The 13705-nt window shown below is 42.5% G+C and overlaps 1 protein-coding gene across 1 annotated transcript in view; it reads right to left on the reverse strand.

Annotated features, from left to right (window-relative positions):
• Positions 1–3057: 3057 nt before the first annotated feature.
• The window catches only part of LOC143986675 (spermatogenesis-associated protein 7 homolog), a 273557-nt gene continuing 262909 nt past the window's right edge, over positions 3058–13705 (reverse strand). Inside the window, exon 12 of the mRNA XM_077485081.1 lies at positions 3058–3128. Within this exon, the coding sequence (XP_077341207.1) occupies positions 3058–3128 (71 nt within the window). The remainder of the gene's footprint in view (positions 3129–13705) is intronic.

A 13705-nucleotide genomic window follows, 5' to 3' on the forward strand; every position in this document is an offset into this window, starting at 1 on the left:
ATGGAGATGGTGGTGAGTCGTTTTTGGTGGCAAGTTTAATGGGTTGCAGCAGGGGGGTCCCAGGTGGGAGCCCATCTAAGATAGTGAAGGTTATGTGTTGTTGGGAGCGTGTGGTATTTACGTGAGCTAGCACGTGCGCACGTCTATTTTGGGACGGTATAATACCAGAATAGGACGGGGGAAGGGAGCAGGGGGAAGGGGGAAAAAAAAGGGGGGAGGGGGTGAGGGGATCATATCAAGGGGGGAGGGGTCCCCTTTCCCATGACCCACCTCGAAGCAGAGCAATAGGTATGTATCTTAAATTCTTACTCTTCTCTCGGTTTCTGCAGCTTAAAGTTCAATACTGTATATGTAAATTAGGCCCTATGGAGTAAAGGTATAAAATCTGTGATCCTGAGGCCTTTACTTGTATACATCTGTGTAGGCTGTGGTGGTCTGGAAGTGTTTCCAATAGGCCCATTTCGTGCTAAATTTCGAGGAAGTCTGGGATCAGTTTAATGCCTGTCTCGCACTGACGAAGACGGGCCTCTTAGATTGTCTGTGTTTGTTATGTAGCCATGCCCCTGTAGGGGTTGCTGAATTTTGTGGTTCACCCTGCCCAGCATTAATCTCTTAGGCACTCAGAGAATAGAACAGTCCATAAACTCTGTTTTTTTTTTTTTTTATTGAGGGGATTTCACTTGGATGGGAATGGGAAATGATGGGATGTCCAGAAAGATTCAATGCAACTGGTCGCAGCCCAGAGGCCTGGGGGCCCCAAGCACATACATATTGGCCTAAAGTGAAGAAATTAGTTTTTTACATTTTTGGGGGGATATTTGTTATAGCAAAACAGTAAAAAATATAGTTTTTTTTTCAAAATTGACAGTTTTTTTTTACTTATAGCACAAAAAAAATAAAAAGGTGATCAAATACCACCAAAAAAAAAGCTCTATTTGTGGGAAAAAAAGGACATCAATTTTGTTTGAGTACAGTGTCGAATGACCGCATTATTGTCAGTTAAAGCGTTGCAGTGCCGTTTCACAAAACAATTGCCTGGTCATTAAGGGGGCAAATCTTCCTGTCCTTAAGTGGTTAAGGAGGCCTGCCCCCTGCCAATCCAAGTTGGGGATTGGTCAAGGCTCCTTAAAATACCCCAGGCAGCTCCACCTCTCTTCCTCTCTTTCTAGCACCCTATATAAAGAAGAGGGAGGTGACAGTGATGCTACCTGTGAGTCACTCAGCCCTGCCCTGAGCCACTCCCAGCCCAGAATGAAAACAAACAGGCCTAGCCACCAGCTAGGCCTCCCTAGTTTTCCTACTCTATAGAAAAATCTAAACTCTAGGAACTACCTAACTAGAGGGTGCTACAGCTACGGATGCTCACGGTATACCCATGACTGGCATTGTTATGTGGTATTTTGAATATTTTTTACAATTTGTAAGTTCAATGAATAAGTCTGTGTGTCTTTTCTGTTTTTTTTTTTTTTTTGGTTGGCAATAGCCAGTTAAAGCACGCCTACGCTTCTCAGCAGTCATGAAAAGTCTGGTTACCACCCTGGCTGTGCTGTCTGCATAGCCGTGTGGCATACGGATCACTCACTGTGTTCATTCATAACTGAATAACTGAGAAAACTATGTTTACATTGCTTCAGTTTGTGAATGAACAGGAAGCTGCTCAGCCCAAAGCTCTTGCCATTCATTCATTCACTGTCCAGTGTATCTGTGGCTGCACAGAAAGGGACTGGGGAATCTCTGTCCTCAGTGCCTTTCTCTGTCTCAAAAGTGAGACATCAGGGGTTTGTTTTGACCCCTGATATTTTATTTTAAAGCGGGGCTGCTAAAAAAAAAATGTAAAAAAAGAATAATGTAAATAAAAATAAAATTGTAAAAAATAATTTAAAAAAATAAAAATGTAAAACAATTGACACCGTCCACTGCCCTACTGATGCTGTACACTGCTTGACACCATCTACTGTCCTACTGACACCAACCTCTGCCCTACTGACATGTCCACTACTCTTCTGACACCATCAATATTTTAATACATTTTAAATATTTTGTTACATTTATTTATATGCATTCTTGTGTGAATGCATATGTATATATACAGTACTGTATATACATGCATGTGTGTTTAAGCTTTGGGGTGTACATCCTAATGTTATAGGCTGCACACACCTATGGCTGTCTGTAAATCTTAGGGATGGATAGAAAAAAATAAAAATACAAGACGTTTAACATGTAAATAGTTCCTTGATATGTATTTCAGCTGTGTATTTTACTGTATGTCTGGAGTTCAGCAAGTATTGTATTTTAGCCGGAGGAGGAATAATGCTATGTATCAAAGGTACATAAATCAGAGATTACTTAACCTAGGACTCTTGTGTACATTGAGGCCACATTCACACCTGCAAAACATTTGCTAAAACGTGCATTGCATTTGTATTACCATTATTTCTTAATGACACTCCAAACATTGTTTGGAATTGCGTCAAATGCTCTAAAAAGCACCATAATCAAATGTAATAAGGTCTGCTCCCGAAAAAGCAACAATAGTTACTTGGCATGTTTAAGTAAATAGGCTGCCTGACATTGTTGCGTGAAAAAGGTGCAAAAAACACGCTAATGTGCGTCACGCAAGTGTGAATAAGGCCTTAACGCAGACAGCTTTTCTGGATAGAAAGAAGCAAAGATCAGGTCATACAGAAGACATGCAGGCTGTTCACATGAGGTCAACTTATTACATTATGCCTATTGCCTACACAAGAGTTCTATTCTCAAGATCTTCTCCGGCAGGAGCCGTGTGATGCATAATTTATCACCTAACATTTGGCAGCAGCGTATAATTTTAACAATTTCTTTAATATTACATTTTGTGCTCTGAGCATTTTCCGCCACTGCGCACAGCTTGCCAGTTTCTGTTCGCCCGCCTCGTATCTGTGTCCCCGCAGACCGGATGGATTTGCTGTCCCACGTTCGACACACATTATGATCTTTTTGCATAATTAAACAGTTTAAACTTTAATGGGACTGCTAATTGTAGGTAAACTAAGGCTGGGGGAAATCTGTAAATGTTTATTCTGGTTGGGGGTTTCTGAGGGTCGGCTTCTTCTTCTGATATAGCTGGTGGAAAGAAATAAGAGATCCTGCAGAATGAAAGACAGGATAGGGAGACTAATGGACAAATTAGGAAGGGAGAGGATTCATCAATAGAATATTACGTGACTTTACTAACATTTTATCTACTTAGGGACTAAAAGTATATTCGCATTGGGTGTTTGTCATGGTGCGAATCCCAGCAGCAGGAATTTTCTAATTCCTGCTGTGGGGTTTGACAGCTGTGAGTTACTGGCTGCGGAGTTCACACAAAGTGCGTCCGACCGCGATCCCCGCAGGTAATCGCTAGCTGTGAGAACAACCACGAATAGCTGCAGCTGCTGATGGCCTATCATTACTGTACGAGAATGGCAGCTAGCTGCTCACAGCTGTCAGACTAAGCATCAGGAATCAGTAGATTCTTGACACTGGGATTCACATTGTGGCAAAACACCCATGCAAATGTACCCTTAAGGGGCGGGTATGTGCTAGAGATTTTTTTTCTGAAATAGCCTGGAGCTCCTCCATACTTCTCTGGTCTGTGTAATGGTTTTGCACAGAGCAAACCTGATTCCACTTCTTCTTGAGTCCGTCGCCAGCTCTCCTGGCTCCTCCTTCCTGCCGAGTGCCCCCACAGCAAGCAGTTTGCAATGGGGACACCCGAGCAAGCTCACTGCCAAGCTGCGGCTCTGTGTCCATTCACACTCACACATCCATGGCTCGTCTCGTCCCCTGTCTCTTGATTGGCTAGAGGCAAACGACAGCATCAGGAGCCAATGTCTCAGTCAATGAGATGGCATAGTCCCCGCTGAGCCAAGGAAATCGTGCACATCACTGGGTGGAGATGGGGCTCAGGTAAGTATCTGGGGGGGGGGTTGCTGCTCAGAGAAGGTTTTTTACTTTCATGCATAGAATGCATGAATGTAAAACATTTTGATCCTTTAGAACCACTTTATAGTTGTTTTTTTTTTATCTTAATGCATTGTATGCATTAAGGAAGATGGAGAGATCAGTTCTTCTATATCCAGCCGCCCCTGCCGTTCCTATTATACAGGTGTACAGGGGAGCCACATGGCCCCCTGCAGCATGGGGCCAGGTCACATAGCAACCCCCTGTAGCTATGCTCCTGGTTGTAAATATAGTCATTTTTTTAATCAGGGGTTTCCTGAGACAGGAAAGGGTTTCTGTTGTGTTAAAAAGGTTGAGACTATGTTAGACTATGTTTTTTACACCAGGGAAGTAACATGCACAGCTCATTCACTGGATACACAGATAACACTATTTTGGCAATCATCCTCACACATGTGGAATGTGTTGTGGCAGTCGAGTATGCTATGTGGATATTTTCTTGGCTGGGGCAAGGTCCCTTGCCTCAGCTCCGGAACAGACAATCATTTTGGGGTCCCATCTCTCTTGATGCTAACCAAGCACAGTGCTTTAGCCGACCTTTTATTTCTGTACCCAACTCCTGATGAATGGCATATAGCCATGAAACGCGCTGAGTTTCCATGGGGTTCTCAGTCAAGTCTGGCTCATATATACCTTTCATACATTCAAAATTAATTTAGTACTATGTAACTATCTATGTGTATCTTTGTTTTTATAGCAGCTCTGTTGCATATGGTGTACCATTGCCTGTCAATGGTAAATATCCCCCTGTAGCTATGCTCCTGGTTGTAAATATAGTCATTTTTTTAAAATCAGGGGTTCCCTGAGAACGGAGAGGTTTTCTGTTGTGTTGAAAAGGTTTAGACTATGTAAAGGCCCATACACAAGATCAGACTTTTTGAAAACAAACATGCAAATTAGCTGTTTTGGAACAACATCCGACCGTGTGTACGTTCCATGGGACAAACTTTTTCGGTTTTCATCTGACTTTTGTTGGCTGTCCGAATGGACAAACTTTCTGGCAACAAAAGTCAGATGGAGCAAAGTCTGATCGTGTGTACAGAAAACCATAGGACTTTTGTACAAAGTACAAACACACATGCACAGAACCAATGCAAAAGATGAATGAATGAATGAAATACTTATATAGCGCACAATGCGAACTGAATCGCCTCTAGGATCAGACAACAATACAAAAGTTGACCAAAGGTGGCAGTAAAGAGTAGAAAAACCAAGTGATTTGGTGAAAGTTGGCTGAAAAAGTCCTGCCGTGTGTATACAACACAAGTTTTCGGCCGACGCCCTTTGTAAAAAAAGCCACAGGAAAGTTTGTACAAAGTCCGATCGTGTGTATGAGGCTTTAGACTAAAGTGAACTGATCCTTATATAACAACATATCAATGCTAATAGAGAAGCTTCATGTTTCTCAAAGTAAAAAAAATTGCCTACAGCTGTATTTTTCTTGACAGGAATAACTACTCCTTTGTGATCTTCTCTTGAGGTGATCTTGAAGACTTGTACAGGGGGAACAAATTAACACCAAGCGGGAAAGGGAGCAGGACAGATGGGCTCCAAGACAGGAGTAGAAGAACAGAGAATGTAAACTTTGAAGGACACAAGCAGTAGGAGGAGGATGAGGCTTCCAGGAGGTGATATCATCATTGTGATGACACAGAAAAGTTGTGGGCGGGTTCTGGAATACCATGACATACAAACAATCTGGTAGAAGGAAGAGGATCACCAGGAAACTACACCTGGATACAAAACAAACTCTGGGCACTAGGGTCATTGGTTCGAATCCCAACCACAGCCCAACCTACCCCGGTTTCCTCCCAGACTCCAAACTCAAAACTTTGTGTAAATCGCTAAACAAATTGATGGCACTATATAAGTACCTGTTATAAATAACAAAAAAATATATATTTTTTTAACTCTGTGTTCAAACAAAGTTCTCAATAAAAAACCGATATGTTTATAAAAGCAAAGCATTCTGCAGAACGACATCCTGAGGGCATATCAGGAGAAAGACAATGGAGATGAATAGTCTGATTAGTGGCATTAGTGGAGAAATATGAAAGGCCGATATGAAATTATGGATATTCAGGCTATATAGATGTCACATCTCCTCCTCATATTTATGAATGTAAATGGTTGCAGGAACAGTACATCCTGCACTCGAGTGTGTATTTTCTGTCAGTGACCTTTAGATGAGAACCGTGTCCTCTCCAGCGTTGACTGACTTTGTACTCCGGTTGGATAAACGTCAGTTGATTACGGAGTTTAATGCTGATAAACCACATTTTATATCAGAAAAAACAACACATGCTTCGCACACCTATAACAATCCAATTTACAACCAATTAGGATATTTTTATTTTTGTTGCTATATCAAGCAAACAATACACAGTTGGGTGAGAAACCTTGTTTGTCTCACCCGTCATGGTTGGGACTCAATTCCAATCTGTCACTCTCCTCAGTATCTCTGCTGTGGCACCCACAGGCACTGTATGGCCACTTCTCAGAACCCCTGGCTAGGTTGGCCACATCTATATTATCCAGCCCTCATTACTTCTGCTGAGGTAGGGTCTCAAGTAGTAAAGTTGGAAAAGTGGAGACCTTCCATATGCTATCCTTTCTGAATAGCTGCAAGGCCCACACCACTCTGTACACTATGCCCTACATGACCAACTTGAGGTTTCCCTCAGCTGTGCTGTACATTACATACTGTGGACTGCTCCACCTGTAAGCTGTACTGTACATGACATACTGAAGGCTGCCCCATGTATGTTGTGCTCTATGTACGTAGCATACTCTGGTCAATCCCATTCTGCATGCTATACAGTACATAACAAATCTAAGATTGCCCCATTGTGTACATTATGCAGTATGTAACATACTCCACTTCACTCTGAATGTTGTATTCAGAGCTGCTTTTAAAAACCACAGGGCCACATACTGACAACCTGACATGGGGCCCGATACAGACAACCTGACCCGGGGCCCCATACAGCTAATGCTTTAGTTATGAATGAACATATTGAGTGATCGGTACCGATCACTCATTGTGTCCATTCAGGAAAGGAGGGGGCTGGTAAATATGACTTATTTACGGGACCCTTACCCTGCTCTCCATCTTGAAGGATCTTATTGTGTGCTTGCAGCCATGACAGGAAGGAGAGGAAAGAAGGTGGTAGCACTGTGGGGGTGGGGGACACAAATGGGGGCCTAGGTAATAGGGGGAAACATATGGTGCACAGGGAGGGTAATTGGTGTGGTGGGGGACAATTACTAAAACCGATCCCCTGTATGGCTCTCGCTGCAGCAGCTGAAAGCCAACGGGAGGGAGATAAGTGGAAGCCAGCTTTCAGATGCCGCAGAGAGAGCCATACAGGGAATTGGTTCAGTAATTGTCCCCTTGCCATGCCGATCACCCTTCCTACCCACATATGCTTCACCCTGCTGCCTGGCCTCCCTGCTAGCCAAGGCCCCACACAGGAGGACCAGTGGTACCCCCTTATTTATGGCTCTGGCTGTATATCATATATACGCCCTATAACTCTTGTTATATATCCTATATCCTCACAGTTACAATATTAATAAACCTATTAAGATTTCTGAATTGCATACTGTTCAATAGCAAGCATATTTTTACTAGACAACTGTATGGAGGCACTGTACAAGCATTGAGTACACAGAGCCCTTCTTGTATATCCTTCTTGCCTGAAAATGCAGGCTTTGTTAGGAATGTTTCCATCAAGAAATATTTATTTACCAGTGACTATAACATAAAAAACATAGTCTACTTGTACATGCTGGAAAGATAAAAATTTTAGGAAATCCAATTTATCAATGCTGAATGCCGCTCTCCATTACATGGGTGAGGAGGAAATATTGTCAGGACATAAATAGGGTGTTTCAGATAAAATTTATTTGAACACATTGCACATTTCATTCCAATGGGTAATGCGTATATAAAATACAGGCACTCCTGATGACGTTAGCGGTGACGAAATGGCCGTAGGGACGCTGCGCATACGCGCAGTGCGTGTGCGCGAATCGCTTTTTTTGGAGATTAGCAGAGCCTTTTTATCTTTTATTATCTTTTATCCTTGCAAGGAACGTTTTTATGCATTGTGAACCTGTTGGTACCTTTTTTGAATAAATTAGTCAAAGGTATCTCTGCACTATTGGAGTCTTTTTCTCCTCATAACTTTTTACGGAAATCCATTGGATGACCACATCCCACTGGTGGAAAGAAATGTCCATTGATGCGCGGTAATCGTCTCCTGACAGAAGCGCCTTCAAAACTACTTTCCACAGACATTGGCCGGTTACCTGTGAGGACAGTCGGTGGTACTTCAACAGCAAGCCTGCTGTTCTACTAAGCCTTATGTGACCCCCCCCCCCTGAACAAGGGTGGTCGCTGGCTTTTGGGTAAGCCTTCATTGCTTATTCCTAGGTGACGGGCTGCACTAGTGGTGGAAACTTATTATTTGGATTTCGTTTGTGAACACTTCTTTGTTGGATTATTTCACCCATGAACTATTTTTGCGTTTGATACACATGTTTGTTGCTCATGGATTGATCATATTAACACATATGGACTATTATGATGTTTTTTTGATCACTTGATTATTTAGAATACACCTTTGTATAATCACGGTTTTTATTCATAATCACTTATATTATTCGTTTATTACCCAGCGCTGCACTTTTTGTCTACGTATATAGGACCTAAAAAATATCTAAATGGAGGGTTATTTGAATATAAAAGTCAAGAATAAAACACATTTTCTTAATTTGAAGGTAATAAACGGAAGAACAAAAGCAGAAAAAAAAACAGGAAAACAGACTGGAAAAAATACAAAATGAAGTGTGGTTTGCTAAAGAAAGTTTATAAATACTAATAAATAAATCAACTATGGCAATAGTTCAAATGTAAGGCCTGATATATGACTTAGGCCCTAAAAATGTTAACTCAGATTCAGTCCCAGGGAACAAAGAAAAAACAGACCAATTAAATATCTGTTTTGGGAACACAGAGGGACTGATATACAAATATGAAGATGGTACTGACACATATTTAAACACATCATAATTGCTTAATGACATTTCAGAAACCATTAAACAAAATACATGTTACTAAGGCCGCGTACACACGGGCGGATTGTCTGTCCAACTTAGTCCGCTGAACCGTGTTTCAGCGGACAATCCGCTCGTGTGTGGGCTTCAGCGGACTTTTTCAGCGGACTGTCTGACGAACAAAGTCTTACGGAATTTCCGTAATTTTGTCCGTTCAAACTTGGTTTTGTCCGTCCAAACTTGGTTTCAGCGGACAGTCCGCTCGTGTGTAGGCAAGTTGGACGGACTAAGTATGGCGCATGCTCAGAAAGGCTTTACACGGCCGAAGGTTGCATTGCAGTGTATAGGATGTCGTTTTTCTAGTCCCGTCCAATGCAACCTTCGCCGTGTAAATCCTTTCTGAGCATGCGCGAAACTTAGTCTGTCGAACGAGCCTACACACGAGCGGACTGTCCGCTGAAACCAAGTTTGGGCGGACAGTCTTACGGAAATTCCGAAAAACTTTGTTCGTCAGACTGTCCGCTGAAACAGTCCGCTGAAGCCCACACACGAGCGGACTGTCCGCTGAAACACTGTTCAGCGGAAAAAGTTGGGCGAACAGTCCACCCGTGTGTACGCGGCCTAAGTGTACCATCACAAGATAGGTTACAGCTACAAGCACTCAAAAAGCTGAGTTCAGTTATTTCTAAATTCAAATGTTTAGAGATTCTTTAATAGGTGGTTTGTCATTTAGGGCTCTTTCAGACGGGTGGTAAATACAAGCGGCTGAACCATGGTTTTACCTCCTCCCAGCTGTCCACCCAAACTGTCACAATACAGCTGGATAGGGCTGTACATGGTACAGCAGCCACGATACTTTGCTTGCCAGCCATGGCATTGTTAACACAGGTGTAGAGTTTGACAAGTAGTACTGCTTGTCAAACTCACCCACTGAGTTCATCAGGTCCATGCCGCCATTGTGTTGTCCACGCCGATTTTTGTGTGATTGTGTGGCATTACAGGGTTAAATCAGCCCATTTTCTCTAAACCCAGGTCTTCCTGGACCCACTACTGCCTGTGACTAGACAGTGAAAGGAGAAGCAGCACAGTGATGAGTTCATCTCTCTGTCACTTTGTTTTCTCTTACTATCAGCATGTTCCTTGTCAGCACATGAACTGATAGGCTCCTTGTGCTACTTCTTCCTCTCCACACAGGGACTCCAAGAGGCTGATCATCATCAGGTATTTACACTGTTTGTATTCAGGGTCCGGCATTACCACTAGGCAGACTAGGCAGCCGCTTAGGGCAGAGCCATGGACACCCAGCAGGGGCTGATTGGGGTCTGGCCCCCATATACAAGCCTTAAAGCAGAGCCGGTGCCAGGATAGTAGGAAGTACAGACAGAAGGCGGGAGAGACAGCTTCAATGACACACAGGAAGCACTGCTCACAGGGGGACACACACCTTTTGGGCTGGCTACTGGAGACAGCCGCACTGAAGGAACACTATGATGAAAGGTACACCATTCTTAGCCCTTGTACACATGATCGGAGATTCCGACGGAATGTGTCGGATCGGAGCATTTTGTCGGATATTCCGACTGTGTGTGGTCTGCATCGGACTGTTTCCGTCGGAAAATCCGTCGGACCAAATTTTCCAACTTGCCGGAAATATTTTCCGACAAAATGCTCCGATCGGACATACTCCGATCATGTGTAGAGAATTCCGATCGTACAAAGTGCCACGCATGCTCAGATCAAATTCCTACATCAAAGCTATTGGCTACTAGCCTGAACGTAGTCCCATCGTAACGAAATTACGCCATCATGTTATGTACAATCGGATTTTCCGACAACTTCGTCCGACCGTGTGTATGCAACAGTTTCGGACAAGATCCGTCGGACAAAATCCGACGGATTTGGTTGTCGGAATCTCCGACCGTGTGTACAAGGGCTAACTGTGAAACATGGAGGTGGATCGCTGATGTTTTGGGGATGTGTGAGCTACAAAGGCACAGGAAATTTGGTCAAAATTGATGGCACCATGAATGCAGTATGTTATCAAAAATTACTGGAGGAACATTTACATTCATCAACCAGGAAGCTGCGCATGGGACGTACTTGGACATTCCAACATGACAATGATCCAAAACACAAGGCCAAGTCGACCTGTTATTGGCTACAGCAAAATAAAGTGAAGGTTCTGGAGTGGCCATCTCAGTCTCCCGACCTCAATATCATTGAGCCACTCTGGGGACATATCAAACGTGCAGTTCATGCAAGACAACCCAAGAATTTACAGGAACTGGAGGCTTTTTGCCAAGAGGAATGGGCAGCTTTACCATCTGAGAAGGTAAAGAGCCACAAATACCACAAAAGACTTCAAGCTGTCATTGATGTTAAAGGGGGCAATACACGATATTAAGAACTGGGGTATGTAAACTTTTGACCAGGGTAATTTGGGTAGTTTCTGTTGTCATTATGATTTAAAAAGAGTAACCACAGTTGACTGATAATAAATGGATTCAGCCAAACACTAACCATGAGTGAAAGAAAAGTTTTTGTGTTATTCATATTCTCTGAAAAATGGGCAAGAAATCATAAATTCTGCCAGGGTATGTAAACTTATGAGCACGACTGTATGCAGATGTTTGTTTGCTGAATTGGGCTGTCTCTTAGCTGGATTGGGATGTCTCTAAGCTGAATTGGGATGTCTCTTAGCTGGATTGGGATGTCTCTTAGCTGGATTGGGATGTCTCTTTGCTGGATTGGGATGTCTCTTTGCTGGATTGGGATGTCTCTTTGCTGGACTGCACTAGGAGAAAACACATGCACCAACTAAGTGTAGCTTTTTAAGACATTAATGAGGTGAAATAGAGCGTTACCCACACATTGTGAATGGTCATAAGCTCATAGACAAAGACACTGCACATCAGCTGTCTTGGCATCATGAAAGAGAAGAGGGGAAGAGAGGCACGTCAGTGGGAGCCCAGTTGGTGGATAAGCCGCCTGCCCGCAATCGGCTGCTGTGGTGGGGACCAGCACTTCCTGGTCAATCCTTTTGTACCACATCCGGGAAGTGACGTCATGCAAGTCCATTGCATTCCATGGCACCAGGAAGTGTCGGTCCTCACCGTAGCACCCGATCCTGGGTAAACGGCTTATCCACCAGCTGGACTCTCATTGACGTGCACCTCTTCCCCTCTTCTCCTTCATGATGTGTAGTGTCTTTTTTTCTATGCACTTCTGACCATTCACAATGTGTGAGTAGCACTCTTTTTTTACCTCATTAAAGTCTTAAAAAGCTACACTTAGTTGGCACATGTGTTTTTCTCCTAGTGCCTTCTCCCAGAGCCGCTTTTTGCTTCCACACAGAGCTGCCACTTCAGTGGGGTTTTTATGGACTTATCCATTAAATTGAACTATAATTGATTTAACTCACTAATCTCCAGACCCAGCCACAGAGCTCATTTGTGCCAATTGTTAACCCGTCTTCTTTTCTGGACTGGGATGTCTTTTTGCTACATTGGGCTGTCTCCTTGGCATCTTATGACACTTATTTTTGAAAATTAAAAAGTTTAGCAATTTCATGTTTTTTTGCTGTATTATTTTCTACTGTTCTACTCTACTGTGTGAAGTTTTAATTTTTTTCTTGTGCAAGTAGCTGGTCTTGCCCAGGGCGCAAAATAGTCAAGCACCGACCCTGCTTGTATTCAGAAAATACATTTAAGGATGTGTTTGTGAGCACAGAGCTGCATTAATGTGTGTATTTCATAATTGCCAAGAGTACAGCTGTAAAAAAAATAATCTTTAGCCCTAGGTAAACCTTGTCTCTAAAATGCTGGTGTAACTAACTGATAATTCTCAATGTTCTCCATGGATTTTTTTTTTTTACCTTTTTTTTCCCCTGTAGAGTCTTGCTTGACAGTGTATTTGATTGGAAGCTATTTTTTCTGCAGACAATTTTTCATTAGAAATAAAACCTCTCCAGTGTCCAGGAGGACAACTGACAGATCTACTGTAATTTGTAGTAAGCACTAACCAATGCAGACCCTTGTATATCAGTGAAGGCTCCATGTAGATATGACAGTCCGGAGGCACAAAAAAGAACCATGAATTAAAAAAGTGGTGTACTGGTTATTTTTTTTCTAAATCAGGAAACGCTTTATTGAACAATTTATTTTTATACACACAGCACGTTTACATACAGATAATGTTGAGAGCAAGGAATTATTCATTTTCATTAAACAAGGGTGTACTGGTTATTCAGTATTTTAAATCAGTATTTTTTGCTAGAAAATTACTTATAACCCCCAAACATTATATATATATATTTTTTTAGCAGAGACCTTAGGGAATAAAATGGCGATCATTGCAATTTTTTATGTCACACTGTATTTGTGCAGCATTTTTTCAAACGCAATTTTTCGCGAAAAGCTACACTTTAATGAATTTAAACTCCAAAACACAATATATACCCAATTTTTTTATAAACGATGCTCTCAAACTTTGTGTGCCGGAAATTCAGATGGAAAAGGTCCAATGGAGCCCACACACGATTGGATTTTCCGACAACAAGATCCGATTGCACATTTTCCGTTGGAAAGTCCGACCGCGTGGACAGGGCATAACTCTAATGCCCCATACACATGGTTGGACATTCCGACAACAGAATCCA

This window comes from Lithobates pipiens, unplaced genomic scaffold (genome assembly GCF_037356315.1).
Source record: "Lithobates pipiens isolate NorthernLeopardFrog02 unplaced genomic scaffold, aLitPip1_a1.2 Scaffold_18, whole genome shotgun sequence".
NCBI classification, from domain to species: Eukaryota; Metazoa; Chordata; class Amphibia; order Anura; family Ranidae; genus Lithobates; species Lithobates pipiens.